This window comes from Xyrauchen texanus, chromosome 20 (genome assembly GCF_025860055.1).
Source record: "Xyrauchen texanus isolate HMW12.3.18 chromosome 20, RBS_HiC_50CHRs, whole genome shotgun sequence".
NCBI lineage: Eukaryota > Metazoa > Chordata > Actinopteri > Cypriniformes > Catostomidae > Xyrauchen > Xyrauchen texanus.
The window spans coordinates 12,725,725-12,746,011 of NC_068295.1; the positions used below are offsets into that span (position 1 = coordinate 12,725,725).

At 37.0% G+C, this 20,287-nt stretch overlaps 2 protein-coding genes across 2 annotated transcripts in view; both read left to right on the forward strand.

Moving 5' to 3' along the window:
* LOC127660318 (uncharacterized) overlaps nucleotides 1-1,377 on the forward strand; it is a 57,147-nt gene extending 55,770 nt beyond the window's left edge. Inside the window, exons 7-10 of the mRNA XM_052150449.1 lie at nucleotides 141-258; nucleotides 482-543; nucleotides 667-791; nucleotides 1,321-1,377. Coding sequence (XP_052006409.1) covers nucleotides 141-258; nucleotides 482-543; nucleotides 667-791; nucleotides 1,321-1,377 — 362 coding nt within the window. The remainder of the gene's footprint in view (nucleotides 1-140; nucleotides 259-481; nucleotides 544-666; nucleotides 792-1,320) is intronic.
* LOC127661083 (uncharacterized) lies at nucleotides 1,325-12,534 on the forward strand. Its single transcript, XM_052151643.1, has 6 exons — nucleotides 1,325-1,400; nucleotides 1,514-1,657; nucleotides 1,777-1,973; nucleotides 4,009-4,138; nucleotides 8,010-8,194; nucleotides 11,205-12,534. The coding sequence occupies exons 1-6, from the start codon at nucleotides 1,377-1,379 to the stop codon at nucleotides 11,353-11,355; spliced, it is 831 nt and encodes a 276-aa protein (XP_052007603.1). The 5' UTR covers nucleotides 1,325-1,376; the 3' UTR covers nucleotides 11,356-12,534.
* Nucleotides 12,535-20,287: the final 7,753 nt, after the last annotated feature.

The following is a 20,287-nucleotide window of genomic DNA, read 5'->3' on the forward strand; positions in this document are numbered from 1 at the left end:
TTTGAATCAAGTTACAAATAATTACTTTTGTCAAAATTGAAATGTAATTTCCTTGTACTGTAACTGGAGACTGGACAGAAACCTCAACCAAGTTTTCCTGACTTGTTTTGTTTTTCTTGTGTTTCCAATCCCCCCCAAAGAAAGATTTGGTCCACACAACATTGAGAAATTCACAGCGGCTTTGGTGTCTATGACTAAGTCAAAATCGTCTCCTCAAGTTAACAGCATCAGCATGAAACGATGTTCATTCAAATTTGGGTAGAGCCTTCTTCATTTATATTGAATATAAAAGTACATTGTGCTTGATTGTAGTTCTACCTTATATAGGGCTTGCACGACAACTCCTTTTTCTAGTCCTTTAAGTAAATTACATACAATACAGGTGCAACCCATACTTCATAATCACACAATATTGCCATAATGCTATTTACATTCCATTTACAGTATGACCTGAAGCTCTGTCATGTTCTCTCTCTTACAGGCAAAAAGAGCAGAGCGCTAGAGATAAAAGAAACTCGCATCTTATTGAAATCACAATCAACGGTAACATTTTGTAACGGTAACACAAGTGTGCAAACTTTTGTCCAATCTAATGGTTCAGTACATCTGGATATGTTTACTTACACATTTTTGACAACAGCTTTCTGCAATGTTATTTTGATTCAGCGTCAGATCGAACAGTTCATCTGAGGACACCTAAAGAGACGAGTGTGGGAAAAGTGATGGAGTCCTGTCTGAGGATGCTGGGAATTCATGAGGACAAAGATCATTTCAACCTGAAAAAGAACAAGGTATATTATACTATATATATATATATATATATATATATATATATATATATATATATATATATATATATATATATTTAAATATAAAAGTAACAAGAAACAAAGCTTTTACAAATGTGCAAATGTTGTTAGAAGAACTGGAAGGAGATATTTTAATAAAAGATATAACATTTTTGTTGATGAAAACAGTACTGCAATTAAACTATCAATCTTACCTGCATTAAGTAATATACTTGTATTGTAAGTAAAAATGTGCATAGCATGTCCATCAGTGAGTCTTTTGGGAGTGTGCCAACATACTACAATTTATTTAAAGAATATTTGTTAATAAATCAAACTAAACTAACCTACTCCCAATTTACTCTATTTATTTATTAATTAATTTATTTATTTATTGTCATCTTTAGAAAAGAGCAACCATTTACTCTAAAGTTTGGAGAGAATCATTTATGGCTTGTGGCTTGTAAGTGCTCTGGAATTTACACAGCGAATTTGCTTTTACATACCATCTCTATTTTTCCACGGTTTTCAGATGAGTTCTCCCCCGAGCAGCAGATTGGAGATTTGCCTGGCTCAGATACAAGACTAATGGAGCTTCACTTATGTAGGAAGGTAGACAAAATCACAAATTTTAAAGAAGTATTATGATGGGCTAAACAAATGCAAATGTTATTATCTTGGGATATAAACTTTATAACTGAACTATTGGGTCTTAAAACATTTAGAAAACACAGAAAGATGACCCTAATTCTTCAGATGCCATTATTTGTTCTGCTGATGATGTTCTGTGCAAGAATCTACGAAACAATGACGGAAAGATTCGAGAGCTAAACCAACAGGTTGCTTCACTTCAAAATGTCATCATACAGGTAAACGATTCCTGTCGTTCAAGACAAAAAAGCCTGTGTTTTCTTTTGCCATTTTATTCACATAGCTTGATTGATCTGATTCTAGCTTTTTGTTAAACTTTTGTGTGTATGATAAGCAGGTCCAGGAGCTTTACCATGGTCTGGTGGCCTTTTGTTCAGAGCTGAAAAAGATGGAGGGAGAGGTGGATACAGAGCAGCTAGACAGCTTGCAGCTGAAGAGATGTCTAAGACAGGCACAGGACAGTCTGCAGAGGAAGAGACAGAGTCTTCAAATCCTCAGGGATAATCTGAACAATGCACCAGTGCAGAAGAAAAAGTAAGTATAAATAACAATAACATGTGAGGATGTAGTCAGTTTATGTGCGGGTAAGCAGTTTATGTGTGTTGCTTTTATTTAATATTACATACAATATTAAAATCTTATATTTGCCAAATGGAGTTCTGGGGGAAAAGAAACCCTGCAGTTCCTAATAAAGTTACTGACAAAAAGTTTTATTTACTCACAAGTATAGTTGGCGAGTATTAATTTTTTGGACGCTGGTCACCCATAACAAAACACAATAACAAATGACAGTATTTACACATTTGTGTTGAGAGCAGAGTAGTTTGGAAGCAGTGTAATAGTAGAGAACAAAATAGAATAGAAAAGAGTGCGCTGATCTGGAGGATAATGCAGATTATTGAATTAGGGTATTTACACATTAGTGCAGAAAGCAGTTTAGTTTAGAAAACAATAGAATAGAATAGAATAGAATAGAATAGAATAGAATAGAATAGAATGTGCTTATCTGGAGTATAATGGAGAATATTAAATTACAGTACACATTAGTGCAAATAGCTTTATAGTTTGGCAAACAATAGAATTGAATAGAATAGAATGTGCTAATCTGGAGGATAATGCAGAATATGAAATTAGGGTATTTACACAGTGCAGAGACCAGTGTAGTTTGGAAAAGCAATAGAATAGTAGTTGCTAATCTGGAGGATAATGCAGACTATTAATTTAAAGTATTTACACATTAGCGCAGAGAGCAGTGTCATTTGGAATAGAATATAATAGAATAGAATGTGCTGATATGGAGGATTATGCTGAAAAATAAATTACAGTATTTACACATTAGTGCAAAAAGCATTGTAGATTGGAAAGCAATAGAATAGAAAAGAATAGAACAGGCTTATAATGTGCTGATCTGGAGGATAATGCAGTACAGTGAACAGCAGTTAGTTAGTACTATGAGATTATTTTTGGGAATAAGAGTGGGAAAGAAACTGTTCATTAAACCATTGTTCTTCATGGATAATGTGTTGCATCTTCCAGAAGGCAGAGGCTGGAAAAAATGAGTATCAGAGCTGGTTTTGGATACACTGAGTGCAATTTCCTTGTTGTAGAGAGAATTTACTGAGAGTCTGCATCCTCTGATTTTTGATGCTCTTTTTATAGTCAGTTTCAGTTTATTATTCTGTTTGGTGTCAGTGCTAAAGGTTGCTTTGGATGAAATTAGAAATCTGCAGATCTTGAAGGGTAGTTCAGCCAAAAGTGACAATTCTGTCATTTACTCACCATCATGTTGTTTTAAAACCGTTTGACTTGCTTCCGTGGAACACAAAAGGAGATGTTTGGTAAAATGTTAGCCTCAGTCACCAGTTACTGTCACTGCAACTTTTTTCCATACAATGAAAGTGAATTGTGACTGATATCAACATTCTGCCTACAATCTTCTTTTGTATTCCACAGAAAAAAGGAATTCATTCGTGTTAGTACGGGAATCTGTACCTGTTCAATTTATGAGGTGCGCAAATAAAGAGAGGGTGTTTGAGGGAAAGGCCAGTGTGGGTCTCAGCCAGTAGTTTCCTGCTTTTTCTCAACATAACAGCCTTTGATTTATTCTGACATCTTTTTTGAGCTGGACAGATTTAAAGCAGGAATGGATAAGGGTGTGAGAAAATACCATCATGAATCAGTATGTCCAAGTCCTCATTAATTACCTGATAAGCCACTTAGTTGAAGCCTTATTGTTTTCTGTTTCATTATGTCCTTTATGTGCTTGGCCAATAAAAGTGTTTTTGGATGACATTAATCTAAGATATTTGAGTCTGAGAGCATGAGAGGGAAGAAAAATATTTAGACTGCTTAAAGACCCCATGAAATCAAAGTTGGAGATTTGTTTATTTTCTTCAATGTCAAATGGACTCTGAAGCTCATCTGTATGATAGTATACCCTTAAATGTTGACTAAATTAACTTTGATATAAAGTGACAGAACATTGAATATCTGTTCAGATAAGCTTCCATATCCATGACTAAACTTTACAAATCTCATGGAAGCAGTTAGTGTTTTGTTTACTCCTCAGGCAAGCAGAGGTTCGGCTGCTGGAGAAGATGAGACTGAACTGCCAGGTGTTTAAAGAAGAGATAACACTGGTCCACCTCAACCGGCAGGTGGCTCACCTACGTTCAGCTCTGGAGAACACCCAGGCCAAGGTGAACCAGAAACCCCCTGATCTGACATTCCTTTTTAGATTGTTTCTTAGATTGTCCTAGTGCAGTATAAAATGATATAGTGCTGACATGTGAATGCAAGCCAGTGGTTATTATTTTAAACCACATTTTAATGAGGCTGAACATATGGTACTAATGTGAGCATTAGAGTCTTGGCTTTCCCAATATGCTAGCACTTTGTTGGACGTACAAAAATATTTGAGGGTAAAAATGAACGCAGTTAATCGACATGAAGAACTGAATTAGTTTTAGGGGCTGTTCTCATAACATATAATTATTGCTGTTTTTTTTTTTTTCTTTTTGCCTAAAAAGAATAGTTAACTTAAAAATGTTAATTCTGTCATTATGTATTCACCCTCATGTCATTCCAAAGCCATACAACTTTCTTGTACATAACAGAATGTCGCAATCGCTGAGTTCCATAGAATAGCAGTTAATAGTTACACAGAAATCACCTAAAAGTGACTTTTCAGTCCATGTGACTTTTGCTTCCTTGCCTCATTTTGTGAGCAGAGTTACCTAGGAAATTAATGGTGTTATTTCACAATGAATCATTGGCAGTCATCACAACACAAAATGCTAGTCTGGCACTAGGTTGACACTAAGTGTAAAACTATCCTTGTCAAGGCCGTACCGATGATTCTTTCCCACCTTCGTCCTCCTTTTAAAGTGGCTCTTTCATCTCATCTGTAGAGACCTAACAAGGTGCCATGAAAGGACACATGCCGACTGGAGCTTTGAAAGAATAGAGCGTGTCACGTTGCTGCCCTCAGGCCACAGTTTTTAGGTGCTGAGTTGGTGGGAAAGAGGCAGTGGCGCTAATGTTTATCATATGACCTAATCAGGGAGAAAGGTGCAGGTCAGGCCACAGAGCAGTCTGGGAACTAATACAAGCCTGGTTCTAATAAGGAGCAGCCTGCCATTTATTTTCCCGAGATTATCGGACAACAAGGAAATATTTCATCATTGGCTCTAATCTACGGGATCTATCACGACTGCTGTGCATCAGAACAGACAGGAAGAGGGAGGGAGGAGTTGTGGAAATAGAGGGGAAAAATAACAAATATTGTTTCAAAGTGGGGTCCCAATTTGGAAACAGGAACTTGAGTGGGAAAACCCCTAGAAATAATTGGCACAAGCACCCCTCAAACATTTCTAACCTCTCTTTTTTCATTTTTATTTTAATATCCATTCTCCTTCAGGCCAGAGATGAATTTGTTTGCAGACTTTAGGATTAGGTTTCACTTTTCACATGGGAAAGGTGGTGTAGATACAGTACTGCATTTACGTCCAAGCACGATAGCTCCCCGTAGATGGGCTCACTTTGATTCACAATGTCTTGGCAGTCACCCTGTTGAGCTGCACTGGCGGCTAAGAGGCCCCGTGGCTAATAGTTGTGGTAGCTTTTGGCTCTGTCATGGATTTATAGTCCATCTTGAGGTTGACATTTTACTGCATGCAATGCTGCACTCCTGGACCCTGCGAATGCATTATTGTAACAGACATTGCCTCACTTACATTATATTATTTAAGACCAGCCACACTTTTCTAACCACGTCCGGAAGCCTTTCTCATGCAAAACACAATCCTAAAATCCAAGACTTGGCACAGCTTCCTCTCCCATCTCATAAGAGTTAGGGAATTTCTGAAGGTGTGCCCAAGAAAGGCCATTTCTCAACCAATTGTTCATCATGGAGCAACTCCCAACACTTTATGGTTTCAAAGACCATTTGCCAAGTCATATTCTTTGTATTTCCATTGTTCATCTTGTTCTCCAGTTTCCACTGTTTGCTCCATGGCCAGTATCACTTTTAGAATTATACCCTCATCTTGCTCCAGCACCAGGTTAACATGAGGGCTGGCCGACAGTAGGAGCAAAAGAAGGTTTTCTGGAATTATTAATTTCGAAAGTACCTGCCCTTATGCTACTTCTCTTAGGTAAAAAGCGCAAAAATTTGAAAGAGGGTCTTTTAGGCCCTAGGGAATCAGAACAGTGGGGTGATGAGGGCTGCTAAGTATTTCTTCAAGGGGGGTTTCCTGAGTGAGCGAGCTGTCTGGTGCCAGTGTCTGGAGAGAGGCTCAGTAGCCATGGCTGCAGGGCTTTCACACGCCAGGAGAGTCAAGCCCTCACCTCTGCTTTCTGCAGCATGTTCAGAGAAACCTGATCACTCTGTGTCTATCTTTTCACACACTTCCTGTATTCAGTCTCTGTCTCAGCAATTGATCTTGCATTTTCACAAGTGAGGAGCTACTTCGTTATGTGTCATGTCATATTTTGGCCCATTAGAGTGCAACAATTGAACTGTCATATTTTTTATATATATAAATGCAGTTTTGCTTAAAAATTATGTGTATATTTATGTATTTATTTTTTATATTACAAATATTTCTCATATCCCAACCTTTTAAATAAGTCATTTGTAGTTTGATTTCACCTAAAAGTGTAATGATTTGTCTCTGTGGCACTGTCAAAAGGGTGGGACAATCTGTTTTTCAATCAGTAGAAGACGGGGAGTTTTCTGTAATCTGTTTGAAAACAGTGATTATTTTTGAAATTCTGTTTGGTGACCCTATTATTGCAGAAATTATACACTTCAGCTTTAAAGGTGCAGTATGTAAGTTTCAGAAACCCTTGTTATCAATGACACCTGTGGGCGTTAAGTGAATTGCAGCCAGCTACATGTTGCTCGTGATCACGCACACACTCCATAGGGACGCGAGCGAGCGATCGAGCATCGACTAAAACAATGAAATAACGTACAAAGAGGCTGAACGTGATTCACTGACATCATGCTAACAGATGAGGTAGCATAATTAAAATTACAAAGTTATGATTGTTTACTACAAACTTTGAGACTGCATATTATATTTGACTCTCAAAGTGTGATATGGATCTGAATATACGAGACTGTAGTTTGAAGTAATCACTTTTATCTGTTCCTTCGCATGAAAATCAGCCTACAGGCTTTAATAGGCAACCTAGGAAGTCCGGGAAGGAAAAAATGTTTAAGTTGCGTGCGTTACAAGCCGTTTACACATTGCCAAACATGAATATTATATGAAAAAAGTACATATTACATATTTAATATACTTTGGTGCATTTGGCAACCACTTTTATTTATAAGTGAATTACAGTACATTAAGGATAAACATTTTAATAGTTTATGCATTACATGGGAATCGAACTTTGGAGGTGCTATAGCACTGTGCTCTATCAAATACTCTGAGAATCTGTTTGTCACAGGATAGAAAAGACAAAAGCAGCCATTCTTACTAGACATGTTTTTGCCACTGTTTGTGCTGTTTTTGAATTGTTATTCTTTGTAAACACGCTGTTTTTGTGAGTGTTTTTACTTGACTTTAGATACTTACAATCTGTTCCATTCGTTGCACTGTGTCTAGCTTTTTTAAGTGTTCATTTGTTCTGAACAGCCCCTAAGAGACCAGATTTTTGACAAAATTTAATATGCATAGCAGCAAAAAATACATATAAAAACAATCTCTACACATAATTTACATTAACACTATTTAGAAGATGTAAAATGCTTCAATTGGTCTATGTATTTCAGTAATGGTGACTGCATATGTTTTGAAAGACTCTATGCTGTGAATAGTGTAGACATTTTCAGGTTGAAGAATGCTGACTCCACAAATAATATAGCTCATTTTCTCAGCAGTGGTCAGATCAGACAGCCTGTCAGCTGTAACACCTCGCAATTTCAAAGCTGTTGTTTCTAAGACAGATTCTCTGACTCTCCAGTTCAGTTACTATAAAACGAGAGCAGTGTCTCATTGAGGTGAGCCACCAGCTATTCACTGCTGTTGATGCTGGCTCATCTGTTTTTTTCTGCAGGAGAGAGCCAAGAGGAAGAGCACCACTCTGACTCAGCTGGTCCCTTTGCAGTCTCCTGTCATGCTGGTGGCCACCCAAGTGCAAGCAGACCCAGACGGTCATTATGGGTTCTCTGCATGCTGGGTCGAGGGCCAGGGTCTGATGGTGGTACATACTGAGTGTACAAACCTCTGTCTGAATGACAGGTAACTGAACTGTAAAAACAAAATAAATCAGTAACTTTAACAATGTGCTTCTTGTTGTAACATCTAAACTAACTCGTTTTATTCATGTCAAAAATATTATTAAATATTACTATATCAACCTGATTACATTAGGGTCACACCAAGTATAAATGAAACCTTAAGGTAACAACTTTTAAGGTAACCCCTTGAAGTCAACATAAAAAACAGCATTTGCAGCATTCAACTTGACTTTATCCATCGGGAAGTTCCTGCATCATGAAAACTGGCATTACACACTAGTTGAAAGTGGGGAGTTGAAAAGAAAGAAACGTGTGACGTCATCTAAAAAGAAAAGTTGTTTTAGAGGGGAGGCAAGTGATTAAATTTTAAGAAAAGATTATAAAGACAAACATTTTGTGATCCAATGAATCATTCACACTAAAACAATGAAAGGCATCAAGAAAGTCAATAGGTTACATTTTGATGTCATGTTGAATTGAAGTGATTTCCACCCAGTAAAAACTTTGGGTCATAGTCTTCCAACACAATACAATTGTGAAATAATGTTAGACAAAAAGAGGTCATCTCAGTGCAATAGATGTTTTGATGAATTAAGCCTAATTGGTCGCTCGTAAACAAGCCAAGAGACATCCCGAAGTTTCCAGCCTTTAAGAGCAGAGAGGATCACAGAGGTTCCATCAGCATAAGTGTTTTTCCCGGTTGCTATGGAAATTTGAAGGAGACATGGAGCATAACAGGAAAACACTGAAATGTAAAACTTGGATGGCTAAGCGTGAGGAACAGATTAAAAAAAAAATCATGAAGAATATAAAGACTTACAGTTTCAGCGTTTCATTCGTGAGCTGGGTTTTACAACTCATAACTATGATGAACATATACACGTAAACACGTGCACATAAACACATGAAATACATGTCATGAGAGAGAGGGAGGGAAAATCAATATGTATGTATTTGTTTGAAAAATTGCTTGTCATTTTCCTCTTTTTTTAAGTTACTTTGGATAAAAGCGTCTGCTAAATGACAAAATGTATATAAGCATGTTAACCCACTGGAAACAGAAAACTGCATGTATTTGGAAGTTAATTGCCAAACTTCTGGCAAAACAGAAAGGCTTAATTACTTTCTTATTTTCAAAATCATTAGGCTTTTGAGGAAAGCATAAAATTGAACAAGCTTAGATATACACACACACACACACACGCACACACTTACCACATTGTTATGGAACACCGTGCTCCTAATAAAGGGCCCGACATGGTCTTTTGCTGTTGTAGCCCATCCGCTTCAAGGTTCAACGTGTTGTGCATTCGGAGGCGCTATTCTGCTCACTACAATAGTACAGTTGAGTGGTTTTCTGAGTTACTGGAGCCTTTCTGTCAGTTCAAACCAGTCTGGTCATTCTCTGTTGACCTCTCTCATCAACAAGGCATTTCTGCCTGCAGAACTGCGGCTCACTGGATATTTTTTGTTTTTGGCACCATTCTGAGGAAACTCTAGAGACGTGAGAATCCTAGGAGGACAGCAGCTACCGAAATACTCAAACTAGCCCATCTGGCTCCTACAATCATGCCATGGTCGAAATCACTGAGATCACATTTTCCCTATTTTAATGGTTGATGTGAATATTAACTGAAGCTCCTGACCCGTATCTGTGTGATTTTATGCATTGCACTGCTGCCACATGATGAATAAATAGATGTACAGGTGTTCCTTATAAAGTGCTAATGAGTGTATAGTTCACACACACACACACACACACACACACATGTTGTGTTTCCATGTTTTATGGGGACTTTCCATAGACATAATGGTTTTTATACTGTACAAACTTTATATTCTATCCCCTAAACCTAACCCTACCCCTAAACCTAACCCTCACAGAAAACTTTCTGCATTTTTACATTTTCAAAAAACATAATTTAGTATGATTTATAAGCTGTTTTCCTCATGGGGACCGACAAAATGTCCCCACAAGGTCAAAAATTTCGGGTTTCACTATCCTTATGGGGACATTTGGTCCCCACAAAGTGATAAATACACGCTCACACACACACACACACACACACACACACACACACACACACACACACACACACACACTCACACACACACATGTTGGTCTACCTATCATTATGAGGACTTTCCATAGACATAATGACTTTTATACTGTACAAACTATAGATTCTATCCTCTAAACTTAACACAACCCCTAAACCTAACCCTCACAGAAAACCTTCTGCATTTTTACATTTTCAATAAAACATTGTTTAGTATGATTTTTAAGCGATTTGAATTATGGGGACACTAGAAATGTCCTCATAAATCACATTTATAGCATAATACCCTTGTAATTACCAGTTTGTAACTTAAAAAATTGTCCTCGTAAATCACAAAAACACACTCTCACACACACACACACACACACACACACACACACACACACACACACACACACACACACACACACACAGACAGACACAGTATATATATATATATATATATTATCTCACAAAATATATTAGCTCTTTTTTTGAGAGAGAGAATCAAGACAAAAAAAATAAAAAATAAATAAAAAAGTAAAACTAAGGAGAGAAGATGATTAAATTGCCCTAGCATGCAAGCTTGGTTTGAAATAATTGTAAAAAGTGCTAATAAATGCATGGTCTAGACAATCTAGCTATAGTATATTTTGTATTTATTATGCAAGGAAATAACAAAATATCTTGAAACAAAACTGTCTTTCGTGGAATGATGCTTAAGCAAATCTTAAAACTGTATTCTTATACTTATCATGAACATTTTTTATCATATTTACCTCTTGTCTAATTATTGTTATGCTCACATTGCTCAACCTCAAATACTCAAAACATCTGTTGTAGTCCATAAAATGAAGTATACTAATGTGCATTACATTTACAAGCATTCACACAAGATTATTGATATATCAGTGGGGATACTGATACAGCAGCTGTTAAAGCTTTTGTTCTGAGGTTATGGCTCTGTTCCAGGCTGGTGGAGGTAAATGGAGTGAGTGTTTTGGGGAGCAGTGAGGAAGAGCTGGAGTTGCTGCTCAAGACGCCCACTACACACATCATCGTTCTGCGCCAACTGCCCCAGGAGCCTCCTCAGGAAGACCCTCCTGCCTATCAATCAACATAGACTTCAGCTCTGAGTGATCACCAGGACATACAAGTGCTGCAAAAACACCATGCAATGTTATCCAATCAAACTGTCTAGACACTGACTTAAAATGATAGTTCACCCAAACATAAAATATGTCTCATCATTTAACCTCATGACAAAATGTAGATTATCTCAAGCGTAGATTACTTTTTTGTTTTGATGAACACAAACAAAGGTTTTTAGAAGTACATTTCTGCTCTTTAGACAATGCAAGTGAATTGTGACCAGACCTTTATTATATATATATATATATATATATATCTGTTTCTCACCCAAAGTTATTACATCACTTCAGAAGACATGATAAACCACTGGAGTTATTTGGATTACTTTTATGCTGCCTTTATGTGATTTTTGGAGTTTGAAAGGTCTATTCTTGTTAAAATCTTAATTTGTGTTCAGCAGAAGAAAAAGAGTCATACACAACTGGGGTGGCATGAGGGGGTAGTAAATGATGAGAGAATTTTCATTTTTGGGTTAACTATCCCTTAAAGTATATTCAATTAAATCTTATGTTCTGTCTTTTTGCTGAAACATGTTTTTTGTGCATAAAAAAGCTAGATGCTGCACAACAAATAAAATAGAATATAGGAAATAGAAAGCATATATGTAGAAATAGAAAGCAGATCTCAAGACCTCTCAAGATTTAACAGTTTAAGTTATTTTTAACTTAGCGAGAAGCAGCACAACGTCAAAGACATCCATCTACATTGATAAACATCTGAAAAGCAGCGCAGGCAGACGCAAAAATATGTTTGGTGTGAATGGCACCTGATATGAAAATACTGTGCATGTATGATATGACAGTCTGTTTGTTAATATGACATATGTCTTGTTTTGGTACAGTTTGAGTAAGCAGGAATTGCTTTTTGAAAGTAATTTATCCCAGTTATATGAACATATTGACAGTTTTTATATTCAGGGTATACTGCATTACAATCTGGATTTCAACGCAATTTTATTTTCAGGTGGGTATGACTTTATGTTTTTGGTTGACACTAATGTAATATCCATACATTTAAAAAGTGGGTGGGTTAGTCATACACTGCTAAAAAATTATAATAATAATAATAATAAAAAAAAATTATATCCATGGGAAAATATATATTTTGAAATGCACTCAACCATGAAGGTCAAGCTAACTAAATAAATCAATGTCACAACATTCGCTTTGTAAATGTTTTGAAAAACTAAAAATCCTGTCATAAGAAGGCAAGGAAACGTCTTGGTTAGTATCGTAACCTTCGTTCCGTGATGGAGGGAATGAGACGTTGTGTCGATATAGTGACACTAGGGATTGCTCTTGAGAGCCCCGAACACCTCTATTCTTTTGAGAAAAGGCCTATTAGAATTGGCGAGTTGAATTTGCATGTCACTTCCCCGGACATACGAGTATAAAAGGAGAAGGAATTCCCACTCTCATTCAAGTTATGTGCTGAGGAGCTGAGACAAGGTCCGGCCATTTCAGTGGCAACAAACACTGCCTCAGTGTGATCGCTGCCCAGACAGGTGAGGCAGCGCCTGTGACCATCGGAGGTGGAGAGATAACAACCGCATGCAGGAATCACACAAAGACAGAAAGGCATCTTAAAAAGACATGTCTTTAAAAAGATGTTCAGCGTCAATGTGTGTGCTCTAATAGAGAAAATATACCTTTGAGCAGGAATATACACACTTTTAGCACTGTTGAAGCACCCAGGGGCGAAATCTGCACTCGTCGTGCAGAAGGAGAGAAATCCGTTGGAAATGTGCCATATATCCAACAGCATACGCTTCTGAATGGAACATCAGTAGTATTCAGCTCGCTGATAGTACAACCGCGCGGCTCCAAAGAAAAAATCTGAATGAGAGTAGGCATTCCTTCTCCTTTTATACCTAAATGTCCAGGGGAGTGGCATGCAAATTCCACTCGCCAATTCTCATTGGCCTTTTCTCAGAAGTACAGAGGTGTTCGGGGCTCTCAAGAGCGACCCCTAGTGTCACTACATCCGCACAACATCGAGTGAGTGACAGAAGGGGAACTTTAAGACTAAAATGAACAAGAATCCAGATATCAAAGCTGTTTTATGTGGTCAAAACATGTATTTCCATGACTGTGTCGAAGCACTGACTGAAGAAGCTACATTGTGTTGTGATCTGCATTGATGATTCCTTTAACACAGAAATTATATTGCCATGATCCTGATTAACATAGTGTCATTGTTTTTTTTTTCTCCATGTGCATCTATCATTTGCATATTATAAGCTTCATGAAGAGGCTTGCTTAATATTTGCTTAGTTTGTCCATATAAATCTGTTAATTTCAGTGAACAAAGAATTAACTGTCAATTAAATGTGTAACTTCACTGATTCATTTATTAATGCAGACAGAAATATCCTGTTGCTCCTATCATAAATTCAAAGTATGTATGATTTGCTCTATTGTACATTATGGCACATGAAAAAAAATAAGATTTACATAAGACAGACATTTTTACTTGACTCACTCAAATATATCTGACTCACTAAAACTTTCTGAAAATTTGGGAAGAGATACAGAGAATTACATAGCTAATATGGCTTTGTAAGGGTGTTGTGAATTAAGTTATTATATATGCTACATTTATTATGTGTTTCATTAATCTACATGTTTTTCCTCACTGCTATCTTCAAGGGAAAAAAAATGAAAAAAGGTATTATGTTCAGGTATGGGAATGCATAAGCTGAACATAAGCATAACCCAAAGCTGACATTTCTGTAGTTTTTAGTAAGCACATATAAGTAATAGATTTAAGCTAAAAAAAATCTAAATAAAATAATAATAATATGTTTAAATAGTGCCACATACACACAAATTGTGACAGATGTGTGTGCTGGATTTCACCCAACATCTTAGGACCTTGTGTATCTGGTTGAACATTGTCGGTTTCATTGTAAGCCAATTAATATGAGACTGGGCATTCTAGATGGCATATGGGACCCGCAAAAGGCTCAAGGTGACCTGACCCATGACCTCTTGACATTTGTGGTGGAATTAAGTAGTCATGTGAATTTAACTATGTGAGTGGAAGAAAGCCTTGAGGAAAGGAAACTTGTTACTATTGACCTAGTGAATGACACTGTTGAAGTACAGTGCTTGTGACTCATTTGCCATTGTTCAGACTATGTTCACTAACTATTTTTTTTTTAATGGGAACCTGAAATGTACAGTGCATGAACACTAATCTAAAGAACAACCAATAAATTAACCAAAACCATCATGTCTGTCATCGACTAAATATACCTTCAGTGTAAAGGAAGTTTAAAACAATCAACAGGAAGTGGCCATCCAAACCAAATTCGATAAAAAAGAAAACATGATTTAGCTGCACAAACTTTTCACACAAGGGAGGGCAAACCAAAAACTTTCATAAACAGTGCTCCTGGCAAAGAAAAGAAAAACGTTTTTGGATTCCCAGTAGCCACTGCCCTTCCCCACCCTCTCAGGTCACAACATGTCTCCTAAAAATGCCCTTTCTTTTCCTTATTTTCTTTTAGATAAAAACAAATAAATATATCAACAGAAGCATCAAAACAAAATCAATAAAGCAAGGCAAGGTTGTGTTCTTGGCCATTCAATAGTTTCTATTTAAGAACAAAAGTGAATAGTTCCATTATTCATGGAAATACTGTAATCATAACTAGACAAAATGGAATCAAAATCTAAAGCTGCAGTCTGTAATTTCTGCACCACTAGTATTACCAAGCGTAATTTAAAAAAATTAAATAAAAATCACTTTTTTTTCAAACAGATAACAGTAAACTCCTCCCCCCTTCCATTGGTTGTACAAACAGATAGTCCCACCCCAAACTCATGCCATTGATCAGCCCAATGTTAGTCTGGATGGACCACTGAAACAAACTGGGAATGTTTTGACTGCGTAAAAGAGCCAAAGTGTTACACCTTTAGGCAGAGGCGCAAAAAACATATATTCAAGGTATGCAATACATAGGCAAAGGTGGGTGCCAGCGGCTCAATAAAGGTGGTGCAATCGGCTGCCCCCCACACCCCCACTCGATGCTTATAATGGATGACACTCCCCTCACTTGACAGATACATGTGGCACAAAATTTTGTTTTGCATACCCGCTCGGAAATGTGTAGTTGCGCCCCTGCCTTTAGGTGAAATTAAGTTACTAAAGGCTTACTTATAGATCTCTGCATATTAAGCCGAGCTATGAGAAATCATTTTAGCATAGAAAAGATTACACACACCAGCTTTAAAAACACACAAAAGATAAAGTAAAAATAGAGAGAAGCTGTAGCAAGGTACATTGAACAATTAATAAGATAGTGTATATTGGGAATATTGCATTATATACTATGGAAAGCAATTTACTTCACAACATGCTTTGGATTCCTGTGGTTAGTGTTGTCTTTGATATCTCTGTCAAAAAAGCAAGACTGATAACTGTAAAAAAGACCCAGGGGGCAGAGGCCCACCATAAACTATTACTAATAATGAGTCTCTTGTGTACAGATCGTCTAGATAAATATGTTGCAGCACATTTACTTATGTGGGGGGGTTCCAAAACAAACAACAATGAACATGTGCTATAATTAAAATTAGCTGAATGATTGGGTAGCTCAGCAAGCAAAGTTGCCTATTCGAATCTAGTAACTCAAGTCAGGCTTCCTAAGCACACATTAGCATTTTTTTTCCCCCTCATTAAAACGTTTTACTCTCAAAGAAGTATTAACAGTCATTTTGAAATAGTATTCTACATGTTGAGGGTCCCCTCATGTGGGGTGCCATGTTGAGAGCAGTCAAATAATACTAGATTAATCTTAGTAGCTGCCCTGTTATTGGAAACTTTCACTCATAGATTAAATTAATCATGGCTAACTGGGAATAGTTAATTTCTAAAAGGACATCGGTAACCGAAAACTAATGTATCCACGCCACTAGGTGTTTGCCATATTTACCAGCACAACATAAACCAAAAATTACTGAGTGCACCTTTAATATCTCAGTTTAAATAGTCTATTATAAATGAGCCATTCAAAGGTTGATTTCCCTCAAAAGTGTAAATACTGCAGCTCTGTCTGTATCAAAACATTACAAAACATTATAATGCAATGGAGTTTGGAGTTCGACTATCTGTTTGACCGTCCAACCAATGGCAGGCAGGAGGAGAGTTTAGGAAACCTGTTTGAAAACAGTAATTATTTTTGATTATTCCGTTTGGGAGCTCAGAGCTGGTATGTTTAAATGAGCAAATTTATCAGCACAGAACACGTATTCTACAAATTGTATAATTTAGATTTATTTTTCTTTATTATCATTACATATTACCTCATAATTAGGATGCTTAACTGCAGTTCTTGCACTGCCACTTGACCCGTGTAAGAACTGTGGATACCGCAACAGACAATATTCCTATCATCACAGTATGCTTTACTCTTCCAATGCAGAAACTCTCAGACATAGCTTCTAAGGTTTATGGGGCAGAAACATTTGCCACATGCAGACGTATAGCACATTTCTGAGGGATTGGCTTCCCTCTAGCCAAAAACCTCCATATATGCATTATGTTATGATCCGAAGCCAGTAAAAATAGTTTGGCCTCTTATAAGGGGAAAACAGTCTCTCTTTAACAAACATAAGGGACATATTTAATATTTTTGAGCTGTTTTTTGGGGTTGTTGAAACAAAGTGAGGGTGGTGCATCTTCTTTCTATACAATCCAATGAATTATGAACTATTCCTTTAAATATAAACAAGAAGCATATAACTAATATGTGAGACTGTTTTACAGTATTTCAGAACCTTGACCAGAGTTAAACATCTGCCGCCAATTGATTCACTGCCTCTCCTTCTTACATCCGAATGAGTAATTCAAGGCAAGGACATTTAGTTTACTGCCAAGTTCTATAATGACCCGCAATGACAATTTGCCTCAATTTAATTCAAACATTGCAGGACAGCCTCACAATTACCTTACATTCATTCGACATGTACAAAATAGGTCACCAAACATGATGCAAAGGAATGGGTTATTAACACCATATGCATTTTAGTATATATACATTTTTGCAATCAGATCAGTACTTATAGAAGGGAGACGTTCTAGTTATGCCCTCAAGCATTACTCTTATTGGATGACCCCAGAATCGTACAAAACCCCTGGGTGCCTGTTCATTTTTTATTACTTTAGATATGACAATCTCTAGCTTTCCAGGTAAGCAGAAGCTGAGATCTTTCTCTCTCTCTGACCTCAGCACTTCCAGGTTCATCTCTCTCCCATCTGCCCTCCTGCCCCCCCTAAATCGTTTTCCTAAAAATGTATGTCCACATATGTGGACAGTGGGACTAAGTTGTGGAATTTTAAATAATACCAAGCTATAGAAAGTTTTTTTTTTAATCAAATTGTTTATTATGTTTCCAGGAGTGTTGGTTATTCATGTTTTTGAGACGTTACAGACATTACATCAGAAATGAGCATGAATAGTTCTGATTAAAGGTAATGGGCATCCAGTCACTGCCAACCAGTTTAAAGTCAAATTTAGCATGAAAAATTCTAAATCTATATACTGTTACCATTGTCCCATGTCCATGTTAAGTGGTCCAAACGTCATCTGCAGCCTGAAAAATAACTTTTTGTCAGATGTTAGGAGTGAATGCACTTGGCTATCTAGGAAAACTAAGTATGCTCCCTTATTAGGGAATGTCTTAACCTCCACTGTGCTGTCTGTCACCACTTAGTAAACTGTCTCAGAACAGTTTGAAATGCACCGGATTTTCATCCTAACTCCATATGCAGCCTCTGAAAACATCATTTTCCAGCTTTCCATGCATCCATTAATTCCCAATATGATAATGCACAGTGAACATAGGATATTTTAAGGAAAATTAGCCAAAAGTCCATGTATGTGGTCATTGTGTTAACATTGTGACGTTTCATGATAAATCTTCTTACCACTTCTAACCCAAATCTTGGCATATAAAAATGGCATATAAAGGATAAAACTAGAGACTCTACTCATATGACTCTAACAAGTTTTAATGTAAAATTGTTATTATGTTTCTTGCCAGATGTAGTTTTGTTGACGTTTCTCCCAAAGACAAACTTGTCACATGACTGTGCGTTGAAAGTTTAACACATTAATGACAGCCCAGAGTCTCCTGAACTGATATCAGTCAGTTTTAATTCCATTTAATTATACATGGCCTATAGCGAAGCCAAAACATAATGGACGCAGGGTTTCAGGAGGTTAACAGTGTAGGGAGATCGACTTTATTGTGTCATTCACAGTTTAATGAAAATGGCGGTTGCTGCACAGCTCATTTAGTGGGCTCAGTTAGCTGGAATTCTCTGATTGGTGGATCCATTTCCTTCAGGATCATGGGTACTGTAGTTCTTCACCAGGAAATCCATTATTAAACACTCTTTTTTTAAAAATGAGTTTGAAATAACACAGACTGATGACTTCAACAATAGCAATTAGCTTCCATCGATTAACAACCTCTGGGCTCACGGTAGGTCTGTATTTACAGTTTCATAAGTTATTGTTGAAAATAAATGTGTCCATAAAGAAAATGATTGGGTTTTTTTACTTCCGGAACCAGACTGTACACTTTTTAAAATATTTAAAAGATACTCGCATATTTAGGGCAATGCTGCGGGGCTATTGGCCAAATGGTGGGAATGCATAGCGATTTTGGTCTCGCGGCTCGAGATCCGAGGCTATTGGCCCTGGCTGACCAGTTGATAGCCCTGGCTCACACTGGCCTGATCGTGGAAAAGCAGCTTATATGCTCCTTCAGATCTACAGTATGTGCAGTTCTGCTAAAATTGTTGGCTTATATGACAAATGGCTTGTTTTTTTTACTAATTTATAATTTACTTTGCATAAAAGAGTTTTCTAAATGATTAAAAGTCAAATGTAAATGTTTTAATGCCTGCATGTCTATAGCAGAACACAACAAAAAGGAACTGGTTTGTCTTTGACATCTGGGCTGATGGATTGAAACCGCATACTTGGTAAGACAGGGAGTATGCTTATTGTCAAGGGTCAGAGCCAAAGATTTTCTGTTAGTGAGGGGAGTTTTCGGCACGTAAATCTGGCCTCTCTGGGACCCTCTGGCTGGCAGAAGCACATGCAGGTCATTCTATGAGGACTGCAAAATCTCCTCAGAAAATGTAGAGGCAGGCCAAAGGGCCAAAATCACCACCAAACTTATCTTATGCATGTGGTCAGGTAGATAGTCCATAAAGAAATAAATAAGGATATGTAACATTCCATTGGCAGTGTTCAGATGCATTTAAAAGCAGGGTGGACTTTAAGTGATGAGGAAAAAGGAACAGTCTGAATTGTAATTTTCTGCACAATGAGAAACGCCCAACTAGTTCTGACAGGAATGGATTTCTAAGCTCCTGTGGGAAGGTGGTGGCATCAGGCTAGTTATGACAGTTGTAAAGCAATTTGGAGTCATCCAGCTGTGAAATGTTCTTCAAATTCTCACCTGACCGAACATCACAAATAAGTATTTTTTATGACAGTCTGCCTTCAAGGGATAGTTCACACAAAAAAGAAAACTTTGTCATCCTTTAATCACCCTCTTGAGTTAAAACCTTTATAACATTCTTTCATCTGTGGAACACAAAAGAAGATTTTAAGCAGAATATTAGAGACTGAAATCCTCACTCACTACTCACTTTCATTGTATGGGTAAAAAACAAAACAAAACAAAATTAGAGCATTGTCAAATTTCTCAAGTTCTCTTGTTTTCCATGGAAGAATGAAAGTCATACAGGTTTGGAATGAAATGAGGTCGAGTAAATGACAAAAAATTTTATATTTTGATTCAGATGGTAAATTGATATTCAGATTTATATTTTCTAAATCCATGAACATAAAAGAAAACCTAGAATGAATAGAAAGACTA

Excerpts from the sequence above, each read along its gene's own strand:
- LOC127661083 (XM_052151643.1), top strand. The coding sequence starts at position 1,377 with ATGGAGCTTCACTTATGTAGGAAG. Across the intron at positions 1,658-1,776 it reads TTCAAAATGTCATCATACAG|GTCCAGGAGCTTTACCATGG; the intron begins GTAAACGATTCC and ends TATGATAAGCAG. Across the intron at positions 8,195-11,204 it reads AACCTCTGTCTGAATGACAG|GCTGGTGGAGGTAAATGGAG; the intron begins GTAACTGAACTG and ends GCTCTGTTCCAG.